General features: G+C 48.4%; 1 protein-coding gene across 13 annotated transcripts in view; it reads left to right on the forward strand.

Annotated features, from left to right (window-relative positions):
• Nucleotides 1–21403, forward strand: part of CHST15 (carbohydrate sulfotransferase 15) — a 78666-nt gene that overhangs the window by 42145 nt on the left and 15118 nt on the right. For all 13 annotated transcript variants that reach the window (XM_074338842.1, XM_074338839.1, XM_019742202.2 and 10 more), the window contains 4 exons: nucleotides 8188–9241; nucleotides 9929–10268; nucleotides 12101–12247; nucleotides 13277–13433. In XM_074338842.1, coding sequence (XP_074194943.1) covers nucleotides 8696–9241; nucleotides 9929–10268; nucleotides 12101–12247; nucleotides 13277–13433 — 1190 coding nt within the window. In that variant the 5' untranslated portion in view covers nucleotides 8188–8695. The remainder of the gene's footprint in view (nucleotides 1–8187; nucleotides 9242–9928; nucleotides 10269–12100; nucleotides 12248–13276; nucleotides 13434–21403) is intronic.

A 21403-nucleotide genomic window follows, 5' to 3' on the forward strand; every position in this document is an offset into this window, starting at 1 on the left:
TGTGTCTCTTCCCATGTCTGTCTCCCATGTGCTTCCCGGGGCTTCCTGCCCTGTATCTCTGGGTGAGACTACAAATCTGGTCTTAGGAAGGGAATTCAGAAGGGAAGGGAAGCGGCCAGCTGTCTGAGGCCAGGCTGGGGGACAGGGTAGAGGTTAGGATGCCTCCCCCCATTGATGAGGTGTGGGGGGAAGAGTGGGATCGGGACCCGGGTCTTGACGAAGATCTGTGCATCGTGGGGGTGGTACAGACGCACTGGACCTCGGCTTCCTTGCCCGTAAAATGTGGGACTGGATGAGCAGGTTCCTGCGGGTTTTGTTCACTGGAGCCGGTGCCGGTGTTGACCTGGGCCCTGTCTGCCGCCATCACTGTCAAGGGCTGTCACTGTCAAGGAGTTCCGGCTGTTTCACGGTGTGAAAGACTCTGCAGGAGAAGCCCCAGGGGATTCCCCCATGAGTTCCTTTCTGCTGTCAATCTCCTCCCCTGGTAAAGAAGTGGCTCACTTAACCCAGACTTTTAGGCCTCTGGGGACGGACGCGGTTCTGGAAAATTGACCCTCCTTGGTAAGCATGGACACAAGTTGTGGACGGACGGTCACTCTGAAGGGGCTAAGCTTTCCTGAGTTGCACCCACAGCTGTCCCAGGCTCTGCAGGGCTCCCCACTCTCGTTACTGACGCACCTGAGTGACCCAGTCAACTGTTTCTTACTGTCTTGTTTCTACAGTAAAACGTGACTGTGTCTGTGTGCCTGCCTGTAGCTGCCACCTGCCTCTTCTCAGTCATTACTTCACATTAGTTGCAGACAGGAAAATTGAACACCTGTGCCTAGAATTATATTTACACTGAAAGCAAGTAGGCCTGGGATGAGGGCCCGAAGGCCTGTCCTGTCATAATGCCAAGAATGCCTGTCATTGGCTGAGACTGGCTCTGTGCCAGATGCCAGGTCAAGCATTTTATTGATGTTTTCTCATTTCCTCCTCACGTCTACCCTGGGAAACAGAGATAATATTATTCCCATTTTATAGATGAAGAAATAAAGTCACAACGGTTAAGCTGGTTGCCTGAGATCATAAAGCTGGTTCCCTAGACCAGAGGCAAAGGAGGCTGCATTGTGAAGATTAGATCTCAGTGAAAAAAAAAAAGCATGTTTTTTTTAATGGAATAAAATAATAGTTTAGAATATCTTTTCTGTGCTGTAAAGCATGTAAGGAAGTCATTAACAAATATATTGTTGATGATGAACTGAAGTATGTAAGGTCAAAAGTATGTTTTAAAAATAACTTTTAAACTGAGTGTTGTATGACACACACTTCGGGCCAGCCAAGAAGATGGGGCAGGTCACACAGTGTGAGAATCCCTCTTTCAGACAAAGCACGAAGGCGGTGTCTCAGTCATCAGGAATGGTGAAATCTGGCAAGGAAGCCACATAAATCAGGATACAGGAAGGGCTTGCTCAAGGAGAGGAAGCAAGGAAGAAATTATAGTAACTCTAAACAGAGGCAAGGAGGAAGCCTCTTCATCGGGAAGTGGGGAGAAGGGGGTCAGTTGTCCAGAAGCTAAAGCCTAACAGCTGTGGTTGTCATAACACACATTTTGCCAGAAAATATCCTGGTGTGTGACATTTGGGCAGTGATGTCTTAATTTGGGAATAGATATCATCTGGGTTTCAAGCATTATTTGGGCGAATCTGCTTTGGGTGTTAGCTGAGGGATTCTTTAAGGCAAAAGCATTGATTCAGTTGATCCACGGGGTCTTAAGGTGAATTCCTTTGGCCTGATTTGCTCATGATTCACTTTACTCATATAAACATATGAGGTCAGACAATTAAGTTCGTGAACTCATCCTGGAAAAAGTGCTACATGCCTCATTGCTGAATATCACTATGAATATCACCTTCGAAGTACTCCCCTTGGGAAGCTATGCACTGAAACCAGCACCTAGTCCACCCCTCAAAGCAATTTTGAAACTCTTTCTGTAATGGCCATCAGAGCTGTTATTGTATTACACCTTGATGTCCTGAATGTCATCAAAATGTCTTCCTTTCAATATTTCCTTTATCTTTGGGTAAAGAAAGAAGTCATCGGGGGCCAGATCAGGTGAGTAGGGAGGGTGTTCCAATACAATTATTTGTTTACTGGCTAAAAGCTCCCTCACAGACAGTGTGGGGCGAGCTGGTGCACTGTCTTCATGCAAGAGCTCCTTCGAGACCATTTTTGCACACACCTTTCTCATGCCAAGATTTTCAGTTAAGATTTTCCTGTTTCTCTATTGATGTTTACCTGGTCTGCTGTGCTTCTTACAGTCAGCTGATGATTTTGACACACAATTTGATGAATTTTTGCAATGTTTTCGTTGTCTGCTTGTTACTGACAGCCCTGACCTCTCTTCATCAGTGACGTGTTCTCTCTCCTCAGAAAAATATTTAATCCATTTATACACTGCCGTTTTCTTCATGGCATTATCCCCATAAACTTGGACTAACATGTCCCTGATTTCACTTCCACTCTTGATAAGTTTAACAAGAAATTTAATGTTTGTTCGTTGCTCGAATTCAAGCTCAGACATTCTCGCGACGGCACACAAAAACACACAACAATAATGAATGCCACTCGGCAAGACACCGCCACACATCGACACAAACACAGCTGTGAGACACTGATATACCAAGGTTATGAAACCTTACCCAGCTGTTTGTACAGTGCTGCTAATGTAAGCGCACGGTGGCATGTTCACGAACCGAATTGTCAGACCTTGTACTTCGAAGGTGACCCAAGTGATATTCAGCAATGAGGTATATATATGTAGCACTTTTTCTAGAATGAATTCGCGGATGTAATTGTCCGACCTCGCATACTTGTATAGTAATAGCTGACATTTATTAGCACTTGCTATGGGCCAGACACTCTTCTAAGCACTTGACACGAACTTGTTCACTTAATGCTCATAGCAGTGCTATGACATAGGGCCTGTGATTATTCCCAATTTACACCCAAGGAAATAGGAGGACAGAGGTTTAGCTACTTGCTCAAGGTCAAAGCCAGGTAACTGGCTCCAGCACCCAAGCTCCAGTGCTATATGTAATCTGTTACTGTCAAGGACTTCTTTTGAGAATACAGATCACTTAAGTGACTTGTCTAAAGTCACCGCCTGGACATGATTTTAGCATCCTGGCCTGCGTGATTGCTAATTTCATTCTTTCCACAGTGCTGTAGGCCAGTGAGTGTTTATTCTGTTCATTGACTACGCTGTAAAACTCCAGGTATGTGTCCTACCTGAATGCAGCCATGTATTTCAATCCATCCAGCTTTCTTTTGAAGTTTCATACATCTTTCTTGTGCCGTATCAGCTTATAGCTACAATAATTTAATAAGCTTTTCCTAGGGTGAAATTGGATGCCCTTTATTGATCTTACACTGAGGGGGCATTCAATTACTTAATCTAAAGTGCTATTTCTGGGTCTCTCAATTACGACTTTGTTATAAATGGCTTGCTAATGATGCTTGGGGTGCATAGGTTAATAGGGGGCGTCCTAACCAGGGCTGGGTAATTGAACACTTTCTATTTTGGGATCAGTTATGTGATCTCTCACAGTGGTACTGGGTTCCCACAATCATAGCCTGTATCCACAGGGCACAGCATTGAGCCCAGGCTGGGAAGCAATCTCACTGAAATGTATACCTGAGGACTTAGGTTTAACACCTGAATGGGAGCGCCAAGGGGCCTGGCTAATCTGAGTCCACTGGCACCAAAATGTGGACATTCCAGACAGGTGAAGTGCAAGGGGCATGCAGCGCTCAATTTTTAGGGAAGAACAACCTGAGTGTTAGGTTTCTGAAGGACTGTTCTTGGGATAACTTGTGGCATATAGAAAGTCCAGTTCAGGAACATAGCAGCAATCCATTTTCTTCTTAATACAGTCACGTTAATTTGATTTTTCTTTGCTGAGTTATGGTAGTTAATAACGTATTGTAAACACCCTTTTGGAGGAACACGTAGTGTGTATCTCTTTTTGCACTTGGACAAATCTCAGCCCTGACTCCGGCCTTCCAGGCCCTAAGAGTCTGTCCCTGCCTCCTCTCCCATCTGGTTCCCATCCCACAGCTGCCCCATAGCCCAGGGGTCTGCCCTCCCTGCAGCTGTGGTCGCCAGATTCTCTCCTCCACAGGCCCTTGGCTTCCCTGGTCCCATGGGCTGGCTTCCTTGTGGTCATTCAGGTGTCCCTTCCTAAACTAGGTCTTCTGTGGCCATCCTGTCTACGGTACCTCCCCTTCCTCTCAGGCGGCCGTTCTCACTGGGGGGTGGAGGTCAGGGACGTGCATGGCACAGCCCCCGACAAGCAAGAATTATCCAGCCTTAGTGCAGCGTTGAGAACCTCTGTTCTAATGCTTTTCTTGTATTTTCCCTTTTTATTTTCTTCACGGCCTTTATTGGCACCTGAGATAATGACCTTACTTGGTTGTGACTTTTTTATTGTCTGTTGCCCTGCAGCCCCCAGCTCCTGTGGCCATAAGCTCCAGGTGGGAAAAGGCCTGTCTGTCATGGTCACCCCAGCACCAACTGGCCAGTTGGATGAGGGTTGGTCTGGAAGCCTTGAAGATCCAGGCTCTGCTCTTACAAAGGTGCCCAGCCACGTGTTCACCTGGTCATGAGACTTATTTTCAGTCAACCTTACCGACGTGTGGTGTGGTACTATACACTGGCCACATGTTTTGGTAAAACTTGTAAATGTTATATAGTTTTATATTTTGTTTTCAAAAAGGGTGCCCCCCTGGGATCATTTCCCACAGCAACAAGTGCTCTAACTCTCCAGATTCGAGCTGGGTGTTCTACAGTTCAATTCAATTCCGACATTACCTGAAGATAGCGTAGACCCACAGGTTAGGGACTCAGTGCCCCAAGGCTGTCCCCACTTCCGATGCCAGTTGCAAGTGTTGGGTCCCCAGGCTACCCACACTTCTGTCTGATGTGGCTACAAATTCAGAGGTTCCTACCACACCCTCCTCAGGTTCAGTAATTTACTAGGACGATGCACAGAACTCCAGAAAGCACCTTTCTTACTGTTATGACGAGTTTGTTTTAAAGGAACCAGTGCAGGAACAGCCTGATGGAAGAGACGCATGGGGCCAGGTATGGGGGAGGAGCCCAGAGCTTCCAGGCCGTCTCTCGGGAGCTACACTGTGCCCTGTGGATGCAAACTGTAATTGTGGGAACCTGGTACCACTGTGAGAGATCAGATAACTGGTCCCAAAATAGAAAGTGTTCAATTACTCAGCCCTGGTTACGATGCCCCCTATTAACCTATGCACCCCAAGCACCATTAGCAAGCTCTCTGAATCCTGTCAGTTAGAGGTTTGAGTGGAGGTTCCATCAAATAGGCATGACTGACTAAATCACTGGCTGTTGGTGATGAACTCAGTCTGCAGCTCTCTTCTCTCCTTGGAGGTAGGGGAGTCGGGGCTGAAAGTTCCAAACTTCTAATCCAGGCTTGGTCTTCTGGTGATGGCCCACACCCTGAGGCTATCTGGGGGCCACTGAGAGGCACCTCATTAGCTTAACTCAGGTGTGGTTGAAAGGGGCTTGTTATGAATAACAACTTATCACTCAGGAAATTCCAAGGCTTTTAGAAGTTATGTGCTAGGAACTAGGAACAAAGACAAAATCTTTATTTTTTCTTATATCCCCCCCCCTCCCCCACACACACACATCTTGTATTGGCTCCAGGTCTCCACACCTGGACTTGCACCTTCAGCAGTGCCCAGTACACAGTCAGCCTTCAGGAGACACCCGGTTAATGAAAGAACAAATGAATTAATTATAGAAGAGGCTAGTATACCATCTGAGCATTCTTTTAGGGCTCCTAAGGCATGTGGAATTGTCTCCCCAGTCCTCTGCTCCCCATTTTATGTTTAAACAGTGAGAGGTGGAGTGCACGGTGCAGCCTGTCCTAGGGACAAATGCTCTGGGTCACGTCCTGGGGACAAATGCTCTGGCTGACCGTGTCCCAGAGCCTCGCTCTTCACATGTCAGCTTCTCTCTCCACCCAGGTTTATTTATTCACTTTACTTGTAATGAGAAACCTTTGTTCTTGTTTAGGAATGTTTTGCCCATTCTGTTGGACCCAGATTTTGTACATTCTTGTCTTGGAGCTTCAAAGATCACGTTGTTGTTGTTTTTTTAATCAGGCCTTCCGCTGCCAGAGAGACAGGGTGCGAACTTGCTCCCCACCGAGATCACTGTTGGGGCCTCATCTTCCGCGTGTAAAACAGTGTTTTCCTGGCTTAGGGCTGGGGTTGCCAAGTCGGGGAGCTTGCCCTTTTGTTTCTTTGGTTTGGAAGAGTTGTTTGTACTAAGAGACGGGTCAGGGGTGGTTGCCAAGTTCAAAGCAGAGGTGCAGCCTTGAGGTTCTGACATGTCCCTCTAACTGCTGTCAGGCGTGAGGGGGTGGGGTGGAACCTGAGATGTCTGTCACCTGGTTCCAGAGCAGTTTGCTCCAGTAGCCCCTCTGCCTCTGCTCTTCTCAGAACTGCCCTGACCCACATCTCAGCCTTTACTGACCAGCATTTCTCAAACCACTTCCTTGAGACCTTAGAATTCTGTGGCCAGCTATGCTTTGGAAATTTCTGTATTATATTCCTCTTCGGTGCAGTCACAGGACTTAGTAGCATATTAAAGGCCCTTAAAAGTCCTGGTGTAAAGAAGTCTGTCATTTTGTCCATCTGACCTTTTCTCCCAGTAAGTTAAGCACAGAACACTTATTGACAACACGCAGAACACACTTAAGGAACCACTGCTTGGCTGTTCTTGGTCCACATATTCTGATAAAACATGGGCCTTTTGGTCCAAGGGAAGAGAACATTTCTGCTGGTGAGTCTGATTGTTCAGCCCTTCAGCCAATACAAGGAGGCCTTTTGTTTTGTTTGTTTCATGTGTACACCATAGTTATTCAACATTCATATTACAAGGAGACTTTGATGCAGGGTTAGTTAATACCACCTTTTCTGGGGGACAGTAAGGCTTGTTCGAAGGTGTGTGTGCAGAGTTGGAGGTGAGTCTCCCATTCTTGGGTAAGAGCTCTAAGGATAAAGGTGATATCCATTTCAAATGTTTTTGGTATTCACTGACAATTAAAAACCTTAATAGTAATAGTCATTGATGATGGTAATAGTGTTAATGTTTTCTACGTTTTAGGAGATGCTAAATATGTGTAGACATTATGCAAACTCTTTATATGTATTACTAATTTAGTCCTCCTATAAACTTATAAGGGAGGTACTCTTACCCTGATTTTTCTGGTGAGGAAACCAGAGCTCAGAGAGGTTATATGGTTTGCTCAAGGTCACACAGCTAGTTCATGGTCGTTTGTCACTGCTGGAAACTAAGTAGGTCTCCTTTTCTGTTTTGGTCTTACAACATTTACAAAGAAGTGTCATCTTGGCAATAATACATTTTATAACCACAAGACTCTTATTAATGGATTTTTAAGAATGCTGTTTTCCCCAGGATGATGAAAGTGAAAAATTATTTCAGAGTCTGAAGTATTATGTTCCTTGGGGGAATACTCCATGCTGGATTTAACTGCATAATAACTTAAGAGTTAAATGATATTTTATATGATATACTCTACAGAAGGAGCGAATCATTTCAGTGTCTTTAAGTTTTCATTAACGTTTGCTCCCTAAACTAATAGTAAAGGCTAGCTCTGGGTAAGAGACTCTTGGTGCTGTTGGGAGAAAAAACGTATTTTCTCTGCCTGCTCCCAACCTAACCATCTTCTCTCTTGAATTTTTCATTGGCTTAAAAGAGCTGGTATTTCAATCCATCTCTCAAGTTCACAGTCACTGACTGTGCATGAATCCAAGAATGATTACAAAGCCCTGGGATTGGGGGATCCAGTAATCTTGCTAAGTTAGGTAGATGCATTAGAGGATATGTGAGTTGTACAAAATATGAGGTGTCTGATGTGGTGCTGGCGCTGTTGGTGTTGGGGCCATGTTTGGTGGCAGAGATTGAACCCCAAAGCCAAGCTCCAAGGCCCTAGAACCTCTCTCTTTATCCTGTATGGTTTTCTTTGACTTGCTTGTGACCAAGCAGGCTTGGCTGAAACTTAGAAGTTCTCCCCTTGGAAGATGACCCTGGAGTTATTGCTATTATCACATAATGTAATAAAACCTCTTTTCTTTGTTGTATAGGTAATCTGACATCTTAAGGATTTTGCTCCCCCTGCAGAGCAAACATTTCAAAGGAACACGGGGTGTAAAAGAAATCTTCACGGGTGTCTCCATGGATGGCATGCCAATCCATCCCAAACTGAGAAGACCATGATATCTGCAAATCTCTTGAGTGTTTCCATGTTCTCCAGGGAGAATTCTTCCCCTTCGTTTTGTGCCATGGGAAAAACCTGAAGGACGGCAGAATTGCTCCCGAACTTGTGACTTTTCCAACGGTTGCAGTGGCGCTGACAGAACATGATAATTGGAGATCACTTCCTTCTGTTGTCTTCAGAGTTGCACCAAAGAACGCCCTTCCTCCTTCTCTAGTGCTTTGGCACCTGCTCATTTTTATATTTGTTGCTGTTGCTCGTGTCTTCCGACTGTCTTACGTAATCACAAGACATCGTTCAAGTTTTCCAGCACGACTTGCAGTGTACCAGGACTCCTCGCCCATGGCTCGGTGGGCCAACCATCCAAGGGCATTACCATGACGCACTGCATTAATTGCTGCATACAGTTGTCACCTGACAACACGCACAAACAGCAGGTTGGCTGCCGAGGAGGCCCCCAACACAGTCGCCAAGAGTGCCCCGTGTGCAAAGGAGAAAACAACATAGTGTTTCGTGTGGACGGTAAGCAGATGAACTTGCTTGCTGTTCTCGAAGTGAGGGCTGAGGGGAACGAAAGCTGGGGCGGGTTTTTGCGCTTCAAGAAGGGAAAGCGATGCAGCCTCGTCTTTGGATTGATAATAATGACCTTGGTGATGGCCTCTTACATCCTTTCTGGGGCCCACCAAGAGCTTCTGATCTCATCGCCTTTCCATTACGGCACCTTCCCCAGCAACCCCAGCCTGATGGATGGTGAAAACCCGAGTGACATGAAAGAGAACCATCACCAACTTTCTGTAAATAATATTTCATACGTGAAGGACTACCCGAGCATTAAATTAATTATCAACAGCATCACAGCCAGGATAGAGTTCACGACCAGACAGCTCCCAGACATAGAAGATCTGAAGAAGCAGGAATTGCACGTGAGTAGCTCTGTGCTAATCTCTATTGATTGATAGATTTAAAAAAAAAAAAAAAAAAAATGGATGCTTCCTTTTCCGCCACCATCTTTAGGAACACAGGAAGAAAATGACCAAAACATTTCTGAAGAGTGACAAGGCTAATTAGATAGCCTTGTGGATCAGACTGCACTGGGAGAGTGCTGTCCATTTAGAGTGTTTACACCAGGAAGGGAATTCGCAGAACTGATGGGCGCAGCTAGAAATGGTGAAGGATGACCCCTTCTCAAAATTCCACTCCAGGACTTTTTGCTTGAAACGCGGTCATGGTCATTAAAGGTTGCTTTTGTAGATCACCATCATCCTGTTTCTGTTCTGTCCTAAACAGTATTTTTGTCTTTGACGGCCATTTAAATATACAGCTAGTGAAAAGATTCCAACGGTTAAATTCCACTGTTGTGTGTGGAATGGATTTTGATTCAACTTTTATCTTCATTCTCTCCAAATTTTATTTTTATTTTGGGATAGGGAAATACATGGTCATTAGCTGTTTACCAAGTGTTGCTTGATTTTGATATTTAGTTATTGTCAAGTAATACTTCGAATCTCAACCCTGGCGTAAGTATAGGGTAGGATCCTATTGGGGTTAGAATGTGTTTTGGCTAATTTTTTTCCTCTCCGCACCGCCCCTTTTTTTCTTTCTCGTTGCAGATGTTTTCGGTAATCCCCAGTAAATTCCTCCCCAACAGCAAGAGCCCGTGCTGGTACGAGGAGTTCACGGGGCGGAACACCACCGACCCCTACCTGACCAACTCCTACGCGCTCTATTCCAAGCGGTTCCGCTCCACCTTCGACGCCCTGCGGAAGGCCTTCTGGGGCCACCTGTCGCACGCCGCCGGGAAGCACTTCCGCCTGCGCTGCCTGCCCCACTTCTACATCATCGGGCAGCCCAAGTGCGGCACCACCGACCTCTACGACCGCCTCCGGCTGCACCCCGAGGTGAAGTTCTCCGCCATCAAGGAGCCACACTGGTGGACCCGGAAGCGGTTTGGTGAGTGAGCGCCCCGGTCAGGGTTGCAAGGGGAGGGGACCCCGGGTGCGACCCACTGCGCCTGTCGCCATCAGTCACTCATGCCTTCCACACACGTCGGGGTCATCGGGGTCGGGCGGGAGCGGAGAGATCCTACTGGGGGCCGAGGCGCGGTGCTGAGCTCCGTGAGGAGGGTACGGGGAGATGAGAACACCTGCTGAGAGGCAGAGATCACACCGTTCATTCACTTGTCTCAGGTCGCAGGCGAACCTCCCAGGGCTGGAACCCGGCTCCCGACCACCCAGTGAGCGTTTATTGAGTGCCAGCTGCGTGCAGGGCAAGGGGAGGGTGCAGAATCGGTAACTCATGTTTTCCTGAAGAGCCTCGGCACCTGTGCCAGTGGTCAGTGCCAGGTGCTAAGTGGACATTTGTCTGGGTGTGTCCACTCCCAGCTCTGCCTGTCCTGCTGGAGCCCCCACACTGGGAGGAGACAGTAGAAAGAAATGGGCCCCGATTTCAGCTTCCTGCTGGCTCAGCCAAGGGCCCACGAGTATGTCACTGAGGTGCTTTGAGTGTTGTTTGCTCCCACTTGCCCGGTCTGCCTCATGGGGTCCAAAACAGAACCACATGAGATAATTTTTGCGACCTTGCTCACAGCGCCCCTTTCCCACAGGATGGACCATGGGCCTGGCCCATCCCTCCTGCAGGCTGGTTTCTGCCCCACCCAGCTGGGCCACCCTGCGGCCCTTGGGTCATGTTGTTTCCTCCCCTTAACCTTTTTCCTCTGCCAGGAGATGTTTGGTCACTGCAGCTAAAGGATGACAAATGCCAAAGTCTGGGCGGGCTGGAGTGCATTTTTCAGTGTAAAGGACCCAGGTTGCTTAGAAAGGAATTTTAAAAGTTTTCCGTAGTAGAACCCAAGTTTTAGACCAACACTTAATGTGTTTCTCGACAAATGTTTTACTTAATCTTTCGGGTGCTCTTCCCAGAGTGGACAAAAGTATAGATGGGTCTTTTGGGGTTTTACAGTGGTAGCTGTGGGACCCAGGGTTTCACGTTTGTACTCACTTATAGGGTGTGGTCCCTACACAGTTCACCATCTCTCTAAAGAAAACCAGGTTCCCCCTGGCAGGAAGAGGGAAGCACGGGGGCGTGCCTCTTCAATCTGGTATCCAGTGTCACCTTGAACTTCTTGCTAACTTGCCTGTGGATGGTCTCTTTCCACTTCCCATTAAATTAACCTTGGTAGGTGTGGTTTGGGGCAGTGTGCAGTTAATATGCTAGCAAGTGACATGTACCCACTTTAAGGCAAGGCACGAATTTCGTTTGCATGTGGCTGATATTGGAATAAGTATTGAGTTCAACCCACGTATCCATCCAGGGACCATCAATACCAGGGATCTCGATTGGACAGATACGCTGCCTGATTGAATAGGCCAGGATCTAGAGCCTCAGGAAAAGCGGCCCTTCTCTGTTTGATGCAGTGTGTGTGTCCTGGATGTCACTGCTGCTTGGCCTCGTCAGACTCTCACCTGCTGTCATGGTTACCAGCCCCAAACTCGCGCGCTCTCCAAGTAGACACATTTATAGTTCTCGAACAGCTGTGCCATCCTTCAAGCTGCCACTGTGTACCCTAATGGTGGTGCGTTCCACCCTTTGAAGCACACGTGGGTTACAAGAGGGCAGCCAGTTCACAGATGCCCCTCTACCTGCTGCCCCTCCTGCAGCTTATCAGGCTGAGCCTCGGCTGCTGCAGATGGCTCTTAGGCCTTTGCACCCCTCCCTGTCACTGTCCGGGAGGCCGGCAGCCCAGCGGTGGCAGCGTTGTCCTCAGTAACTCCTCCTCCTCGTAGGAATCGTCCGCCTAAGAGATGGGCTACGGGACCGCTACCCTGTGGAAGACTACCTGGACCTCTTTGACCTGGCCGCACACCAGATCCATCACGGGCTGCAGGCCAGCTCTGCAAAGGAGCACAGCAAGATGAACAGAATCATTATCGGTATGGCTTCCATGTAGCTCCTGCATAGCCACCAGGACCGATGGGGCCGGCCCTGCTCATCCTCTGTGCTACGTATTGTGATGCGCTCATCACTGTTCAAAGAGACTTAGTCTTTTGGCTCAGATTTTCCTTAAATAAACTTGGAGATTTATCAGAGTCCCATGTGCAATGTTGGGAAATTGAATATGTAGTTGAATTGATTTGCCTTTCATTCGAAACTCTGAAGCTTGTCCTAAAAAAAAAAAATTAGGGAATTGGTTTAGTTTTTGTAGAGAGACATGTGGAAAGGTCTGTGTCTTGGCCTTGCCTCTGTTCTAGAATATATGATTAACAGTTTCATCCTTCATTCATGAAGACCATGATAAAATGGGCCGGCATCAACTTCCTGTTCCCCCAGGCAGGACTGAATGAATGAAGCAGGGGTGGGCGATGGGGGGTGGGCACGCAAGACATAGCCTGAGACACGTCCTGTGAGCCCTCCCGCAAGGCCTTCCTCTCGTTAGTGCCCTGGAACTCACTCGTGTGATTTCAAGGCAAGACTGATGGCATCCAGTCTCCGAAGGAGGATCAGCTTCCGCAAACTACTCCTTCATGCTGATGCTTTTTGAAGGAAACCATCTAGTATCTTCTCAGTGGGCCCTTAAAATGCCACTGAGCTGTGTGCTGTAAGCAAAGTTAAATATCATGACATTGGGAAGCTAGGTGCTAGTAGAGGTTTTTTTGTTTTTTGGGTTTTTTTTGTACGTCCTAGAGAGAGGAGCTGGGGGGGAAGAGAGAAACTCAGGGTTGCATGGGTCACCTTGATTTCCAGATTGTGGTCCTTGGGGTGGGGGTGGCGGGGTGTCACTGAGGCAGAGGGTGGCCTCATCCTCCTGTTTCTGGAGGCCTGTCTGCCACCGTGGTGGACCAGCTTTGGGCGCTTGGGACTGTTTAAGGGAAGGACATCAGAGCCAGGCGTGGCCCCTTGCAGGCGGCTCTGTGAGAGCCCATCACTCAGCACCGCTTATTTGCAGTGTCTTCTGTTTGCAGGGGAGGCCAGCGCCTCCACCATGTGGGATAACAATGCCTGGACTTTCTTTTACGACAACAGCACGGATGGCGAGCCGCCCTTTCTGACCCAGGACTTCATCCATGCCTTTCAGCCAGACGCAAAACTGATTGTCATGCTCAGGGATCCTGTGGAGAGGTGAGTAGTTCAGAGTTTTTTCTTGGGGGCGGGGAAGAAAAGGCAGTTTTAAAGAACAGTCTTCCTTCTCATCACAAACAAGATTGTGCCTTTTTTTTTTTTTTAAATAAACAAGCTTAACTTGCAATGTTACTGCTATTTCTTATGTAAATGTTATTTTTGGGACCATTTTCACTGTGTCTAAACAAATTGTGAATTGTTTTCTTGGCCAGTCTGACCCTGGTCTGTGCGCCTTCAGCCTCTGGCCCATTTAACTTAGGGACATGGAGCTGCTCCTTGGGCACTGTCAGGACATGAAAAAGACCCCTGGAATCTTTGGGGTTTAACTCCTAGAATTCTTTGACTCCCAGTTTGATTGATGCCTTTATCCTGTTGGTTCTAAGGGTGCAGGCGCCAGCTTTCCTTGAGAGACCAAAAAGGAAGAAAAATGATGGACGGAGCTGCTTTGTTGTAAAGAGCAGGGGTTGCTCGGAATGGATGAGGCAAAGCTAGCATGATATTGAACAGACAGTGTCGGGCTGGCCAGGCCAGCGCTGGGCGATGCTTAAATAACTGCTAATTCTGCCTTGTGGATGGCAGAATCTCTGGGTTGGCAGGACCTTAAAATGATTTAGTCCGACATTCTCCCATGAATACCACCACATCCGAGAGAAGAGGGCCCCAGTCTGGTCCAGGACTGTGGGATGGGAGTTCCCCAGCCAGGATGGCCAGTCCAGCTCAGGACAGCTCTGTGAGGGCATTCTTCCCATTTTGAGACCGAGTCTGTCTTTGGGAGGGAATCACACTATGGGCCTCTTTCTCCCCAGTGGAGCGCCAGAGACCACATCTAATCCTTCTGAAATGGGAGCACCTGCCAGATATTGAAGACAGTGGTCATGGCCCTTTGCGTCTTATTTTTCTTTGGGCTAATTACCTCTTATTATGGGTTGAATTATGCCCCTCCGCCCCAGATACGTTGAATTTCTAGCCCCCTGCCCCCAGATGTGTGAATGTGACCTTGTTTGGAAATAGGGTCTTTGCATAATAGGGTCTTTACAAATAGGGACTCAAGATGAGGTCACATTAAATTAGGGTGGTTCCTAATCCAGTGGCTGGTGTCCTTATGAGAAGAGGAAATGTGGACACAGAGACACAGACATACCATGTGATGACGGAGGCAGAAGTTGGGGTGAGGCTGTCAAATGCCGAGGAATGCCAAAGATTGCCAGCAAACCCTCAGAAACTGGGACAGAGGCCTGGAACAGATTCTCCCTCTAAGCCCCCCCGAGGGAACCAACCCCACCAACACCTGGATTTCAGACTTCTAGCTTTCAGAACTGGGAAAGAATAAATTCTTCTCAGTATTAGCTACCAGTGTGCGGTAATTTGTGTCAGCAGCCCCAGGACACTGATACCACCCTGCGTCCTTCCTGGTGTGGCACACATTCCTGGCCCCACGTCCTTGCCAGTGATAACAATTAGACATGTTTCTTGTGGAAATTTTAGAAAATACACTGGGAAATGCTCTTAAAAAGCACTCATAAGCTCCTACCCAGATAACTGTTCTTTAGACTTTTGGTCTCTTTTCTTCCAGAACGCTTGTCCAGGGAGATGAGTGTGGTGTGTGTGTGAATACAGTCTTACACCTTGCTGCTTTCGTTTTCCATTGTTGCCCCCAGGAGGATATGCCTAAAGTCCTGCCCTGGGCACTCCCTGCTGGATTTGTCCCTCTGTGGAATTCTCAGAATGGCCCCTGCTGCTCTCAGTGTGATCTGGTCCGAGGAGAGCTGGATAGTCCCCCTCCATCTCTGCCCCGCAGCCCTTCTGGTGCCACGCCATGTGGCCTATGTACAGGCCACAGATGGTTTCTCTCTGCCTCTGTGTCCTCCAGCCTCAGGAGTCCATCTGCCATGGCTCTCTAGTGGCCCTGACCTCGGAGCAGCTGCCATGTCCTACCTGCCAGTTCCCACACTCGGGAGGCAGGACTTGGGCCCTTCTGCTCATGGAGGGGCTGGTCCCCCTTGATCGAGAGCAGTTGACACGAGCCAGTGGGGCTCTTGAGTGGACATGATTACATAACCAGCAGCCTTGAAAGGAGAGGCCTGGTGACTGAATGACCCCTTAACGCCCACTGAGGTGTTTTCACAGCTGCTCTGCCTTCCTCCCCCAGATTGCCCCCAGCTGCAGTGCACAAGGTTGGAACATTCTCTCAGGAGTGTACTCTCTGCTCCCCAAACGTCTTCCTATCACATTTCTCTAGTTCCTCATTCTGAGGAAAGTCACATTGCGCTCCACTTTAGAGGGTTAAGAGTGAAAACTGCGGCCTTTTTCGCTCCCTGGGTGCAGAGAGGAGGGAACCAGTCTGTCTGGGCTTGGTTCAGTGTGTGCTAGCCCTGTTCTAGGCCCTGAGCAAGCACGAGCTCACGGCTGGTCAGGGAGAAAGACATGGGGGCGGTTATTATGGGCTGTGGATTCAGACCACAGAGCAGAGGGAAGATGAGATGTGGCACAGAAGAGGGAAGAAGCTGCCAGTAGGGCAGTCCTGAAACACTGTCCTGGAGGAGCGGAGGCCAGGCTGGGTTTTGAAGGATGAATAAGAGTTTGCCAAGTAAACAAAGAAGGAAAGTGGCCAAGGGGAAGAAGCGTCCTGAGCAGGGAGAACGGAGAGTACAAAGGGGAAAGACTGCTTGTTGTTTTTTTGGAGAGCAGAGCCAGCTTCCCTGAGTGTGTCCCTTACTTCCTGTAGTTCCAATGCTACCTCTCAGGACACGTGTTCTGTAAAGGTGAACCTTTCACAGGGAGGGTAGTCGTATTGTCCAGGTTTAGACAGAAGCAGGATGTGCCCAACTCACCACTGAGACCCCAGCTGAACGTCTGCCTTCCTTAAGAAGGTTCACGGGCCACAAGATGACGAGCCCAAGTAGTCGTCACGTTTTCTTCTCCTTTTTGTAAGAACAAGTATTCTATTTATACTCGGAACCAAAAGTGAAGGGTTCTTGTCTTGTTGATCCTCGACTTAACAGAAGTAGTTAATCAATTAAAATGTTGGTTGACCCTGACCACTGGGCACCGGGCTCGGTGCTGAGCGTACACACATGGGTGAGGGATGAAGGCGTCCAGGAGCTGGCACATTATCGGAGAAGGGCAGGATGCATGGCGGCAGCCTGCAACGGGGAGCTGCCCAGCTGTGGGGTGTCTGCTGGGCTAGTCATGGAGAGCTGTGTCAACAAATCACCCAGGAGTGCAGCCCTGAATACAGTCCTCTTACTGCCTCAGTTTCTGAGGGTCAGCACCTGGCCCAGCTTGACTGGGCCTCCCTCCACTTCAACGCCTCTCCCATGGCTGCTGTCCAGGTGTCACCAGGGTGGGGTCTCATCCAAAGGCTGGACTGGGGAATGATCTGCTTCCATGCTCGTGTGGTTATTGGCAGCATGCAGTTCCTCAGGGCTGTTGGCAGGAGGGCCTTCTTGCCCTCAGTACCTTGCCAATGAGCTTCGCCAACACGGCCAGGTGCTTCATCAAAGCCAGCAAAGGAGAGAGTTTGCTACCAAGTCAGAAGTCGCCATCTTTTATAATCTGATCATGAGAGTGACAGACCATCACCTTTGCCATGTTCTGTTGGTTAGAAGCAAGTCACAAGGTCCAGGCCACACGTAAGGCGAGGAGATGCCAGGGCCTGAATACCAAGAAGTGGGGAACCTGGATGTTACCTGCCATACCTGTTCTCTCCGTTTCCATCCCTGGTCCTCCAGGAACTGGGGCCTTGTAGCTGAGAAGAGGAACGGCTGGGCTGGGCCTCCGTGCCTGCAGCAGAGTGCGTGTTCTTGCACACATATTTTGTGGGGGTTATTGATGGCAGCAGCTGTCCCATTGCTTTTTAAACATTTATAAAAATGTGCAACAATAGGAATTTCTTCTCTTTAGAAACCTGTGACTCATGGCCTATCTGAAGTGGCTGGCTCGTTTCCCATCCCAGCCAGAAAGCATGATAAATATTGGGTGTTTAGGTCACTCTTGAAGAAACAAACACTCAGAGTCCAAGTTTCCATAGTCTAATTGGGCCCCGTGACCTCGCACTTCTGCAAGTGGGAGATTCCCTAGGTTGCTTGCTGCCAGTGGGATTGGGCCAAACTGTTCATTTCCTTCTACAAATTGGCTTGGAGATAAGATTGGGGGGGGGGGGGAGAGGGGAGGGCTTCTATTTCTAGTTTTAGATTTACATTTAGCCTTTATTTCTAGAATTGGTCAAAGCTAGAGGGTTTGAAAATGTTGGAATTGTAAGCAAAATCAAATCAGTCACTTTTAAGCTTCCAGAGAAAGATGTAAATGGTACGTCCATTTATTTTTCTGGAGGAGAAAAGAGGAATGGTGGAAAGTGGAGGGGGCAGATCTTAAGGCCTGGGCCAGCCAAGAATTCTTGCTAAAAGTTTCTCTATGTAAGAAATAATGATAATTTAAAACTCAAGTGATGCATTCCTAGGCTAAATCATCTCAGTTAAAAAGAAGCCACCAATTACAAGCAGAATTTTTCATTTAATTAGAATCTCAAGTGGAAAAGACTATTCTTTTCAGCGCATCTCACGTTAACCTTCTGCCTTTTTATTCGTGAGACGGTTGATAGAATTTGCTGCTTAATTCAGAGGCAGTTACAGCCCCCACGAAATAGGGAAAATGGCTGGAAGGTGCTGACCCTTCTGACGTAGTTCATTCAAGAGACATGTGGAAAGTTGTCGTGTACCATCTGTTAAGGAGTTTACCGTCTCGGTGTTTTGGTTTTAATTCTACGTGTAGTCTTAATGCAATACACAGAAAAGGGCTCAACAGGAGCGTTTGCTTTTCACGTTTCATGATGAGTCAAAAGGGAAGGAGAACTCAGCTCAAAGGGTGAAAACTTGATTTTGAGCCTTAGAACCTGGGGCGTTGTTTCCTTCATCTGCTTAGATAAACTAATTGATTTTTAGCAACCACTGTGCTGGTTAAATAATTTATGACAGTCAACTAGGAATGGAAGTAGTGAAGCCCTTAATGAAAAGCATTCGTTTATACCGTGTTTCCCCCAAAATAAGATCTAGCCAGACAATCAACTCTAATGCGTCTTTTGGAGCAAAAATTAATATAAAACCGGCTAGGTCTTATTTTCGGGGAAACATGGTATGCAGTCGGTCATTTGCACAGAGAACAAATAAGCCACGCTAAACCTTGGGACAGGAATCCTGGGTTCATGGCTTTCACTCCATCTGCAGAGTGAGTGGTAGGGTGTGGGCATGGTGAGCAGCCAGCGAACCTGCATTGTGGCAATAGAGACACAGTCTCGGGGGAACAGATGGTCTGCATTTGAACCCCAGCTCTGCCACTCACTGGCTGTGTGACCTCAGGCAAGTTATTCAACCTCTCTGTGCCTCATTTCCTCATTGAGGAAACAAGGGGGAAATAGTTCTACCTCTAGGGTTGTGAGAATTAAATGATTTACTATATGTAACATTTAATCAGTGCAAGACAAATGGAAAGTATTACACAATTATTAGCTGTTATTATTAGGTCTCCGTAGTTGCAAATAATAATAACAAACAAACTGAGCGCTCATTGACTCATCACTGAACGCTGATTGAGCACCCTTCACGTGCTAGATGTGGTGTATGCATTGGAGAGCAAAATCCTTCCTGTCTGCCCTCCTGCAGCCTGTCTAGTCCAGGGGCTGGGGACAGCTCTCGGTGAAGTCACCTAGCATTAACTGAGCACCTTCTCCAGCCTGGCGCTGTGTCAAACCCTTTCCAGCCATTGCCTCCTTTAAGCTTTGCAAGCAGGTGAGAGGGCTGGGGTGATGTGCTCTTAGGTGGGGTTAAGGCAGCTATCCATGGTCACCTGGTTAGTAAGTGGCCAGGCTAGGATTTGATCCCATGTCTGATGGAAGAGCCAAGCTTTTCACCCTATCATAGGTCCGGTCCCAGGAAGCAGACTCCGAGACAGCGATTTGTGTGCAGAAGGATCATAAGGAGAGCATGTGGGACAGCCGTGTGTGGGGCAATGGGACAGGACAGGTAGAGGGAGGGTTGGGCCCCGGTGCGGCTGACCCCACCAGAGGCTCTGAAGCTGGGATGACCCTTCGGAGTTGTCCCCAGTGAGACATTTCCTACCCACCAGCCACTGGCGGTGGTCTGCCCTGGGAAACTTAACCTTGGGTGTGGCTGGTTTTTTCAGGGGAGCAGTTTCTGGGAGGGACTGGACTGTGAGCCATGAATAGTGGGGTATGACTCCCCACCTTTGCAAAGCTCTGTAAGCAGTAAGGACCCCAGTCTTTGTGGGTGCCTAAGCCTGCGTTCAGCTCACTCACTTACCTCCCCATGAGCGAGAGCAAGAAGCCGACCCCAAGGAAATAACCAGCAGGCCTTACAAGTTGCTGAGCTGGATTGATGCTTTTGAATTCCTGTGGACCTCTGACTCAAGAATCTCTCTTGCTAGTCAGCCAGTGCTGAAAACCTTCTCCAAGCAGCCCAGCCTCTGTAGGTCGCTGGGAGCTCGCAGGCAGAAGCGGAGAGCTGGCACTCCAGCGTCACGTGATGTTTTCTCTAGAACAGATTTGCACGAGGTTTAAAAAGCAGGCTGTTGCCCACCATGGATGGATTAATTATTAATATAAATGCTCTCAAAGGAAAGTTAGGAGAACTCCCCTGTGGGCAGGAGATGAAGTGGGGAGAAAGGCTGTTGGAGTATAAAGGTTTTGACAACAGCCACAGATCCATTTCCCGTCTTCCCTCCAGCTCTCACTGTCCACTTTTCTCTCTGAGACTTTGGAGGCGTAAGAATTATAAGCGGTAGGTAGTCTTGAGGAAGACTGTAGTGAAGTGTCTCTAAGCTGCCTATTAATTTTCTGGTGAATTCAGGCATTTTGCTTTTCAGAAGCTGCCTGTCTGGGTGTTACTGACACACCTTTATGTGGGCCCTGAAAGTGGCACGAGCTCCCTTTCATGGGGCTGAACTGTGAGCCGCCCAAAGGCACGGGTGTTGGCGTCAGACCTGGCGGCAGGCGGAGTGCTGGCTGTGGCCCGGCCAGGACAGCTCGGCCTCTGAGGCGTTCTCTGAAGGCTGTTGAGCATAACCACCTGGTGAGGGACCACATTTTGTTATTGGCGGGAGGACCATCGTGCTGAGAATTCCTGTGTTTAACACTGTTTGTTTTTTTGGGAAGTGTTTACAAAGTCATTGGCAGTTCTGAGTATTCCCACAGGACTGTTTGCAAAGGGCGGTTCTGTGTGGTGAGGAACCTGGGGAGAAGAACCCCTTCTTTCTCAGTGTGCAGACATTCGAGGTGACATGTGCCAACGGGCCGGGATCAGGAGGGCACTCGTGTCAACTCTGGGCCACCAGGTGGAATTCGTAGACCTCTCCTTCCAAGAGGTGGGGGTGGGGAGGGAGGTGTCAGCACATGTCACATGCGTGCCAGCCCTGGCGGACAGGGGCATTCACGCTGTAGTGAGGTCCCACACCCTGGGACCTCGCCCTGGCTGTGCCGCCTCAACCAGGGGTAGCGGCCGATCCTCTGTGCGCCTGACTTTTGTCACCGGTAGACACCTGCTGTCAGGATCACTGGATTGTATGAACGTGCTTTGGGAACCAGACCGGGCTCCTGGGTAAAAGGGATGCTTGGTATTGCCTCTCAGAGGTTCTGCCTTCCATCCACGAACATTTACCGAGGACCTGGGATTGGGTGCTCTGGAAGGAGGAAAGGTGGACCCCGAACCTCACTCAAGCTCAACAGGAGAAAAGACCACCCCCAAATGGCCCCAGTGAACAGGAAGCTTTGTATCCATGTGCGTATTTTCAGCCCAAACCTGGGTGTCCTTTTCTGGCAGAAAACAAACATCACTGTCCCCCACTGATAACGGCCTCAGGTAACTCTGGACATTTCCTCCAAAATGACCTGGCTTGGTCAGTCCTGCTTCACTGTCCCTTGTGATGAGATAGTCATGCTTTGTGAATCAGTGGGACAAAAG

The sequence above is a fragment of the Rhinolophus sinicus genome, linkage group LG07 (genome assembly GCF_036562045.2).
Source record: "Rhinolophus sinicus isolate RSC01 linkage group LG07, ASM3656204v1, whole genome shotgun sequence".
Taxonomy (NCBI): domain Eukaryota; kingdom Metazoa; phylum Chordata; class Mammalia; order Chiroptera; family Rhinolophidae; genus Rhinolophus; species Rhinolophus sinicus.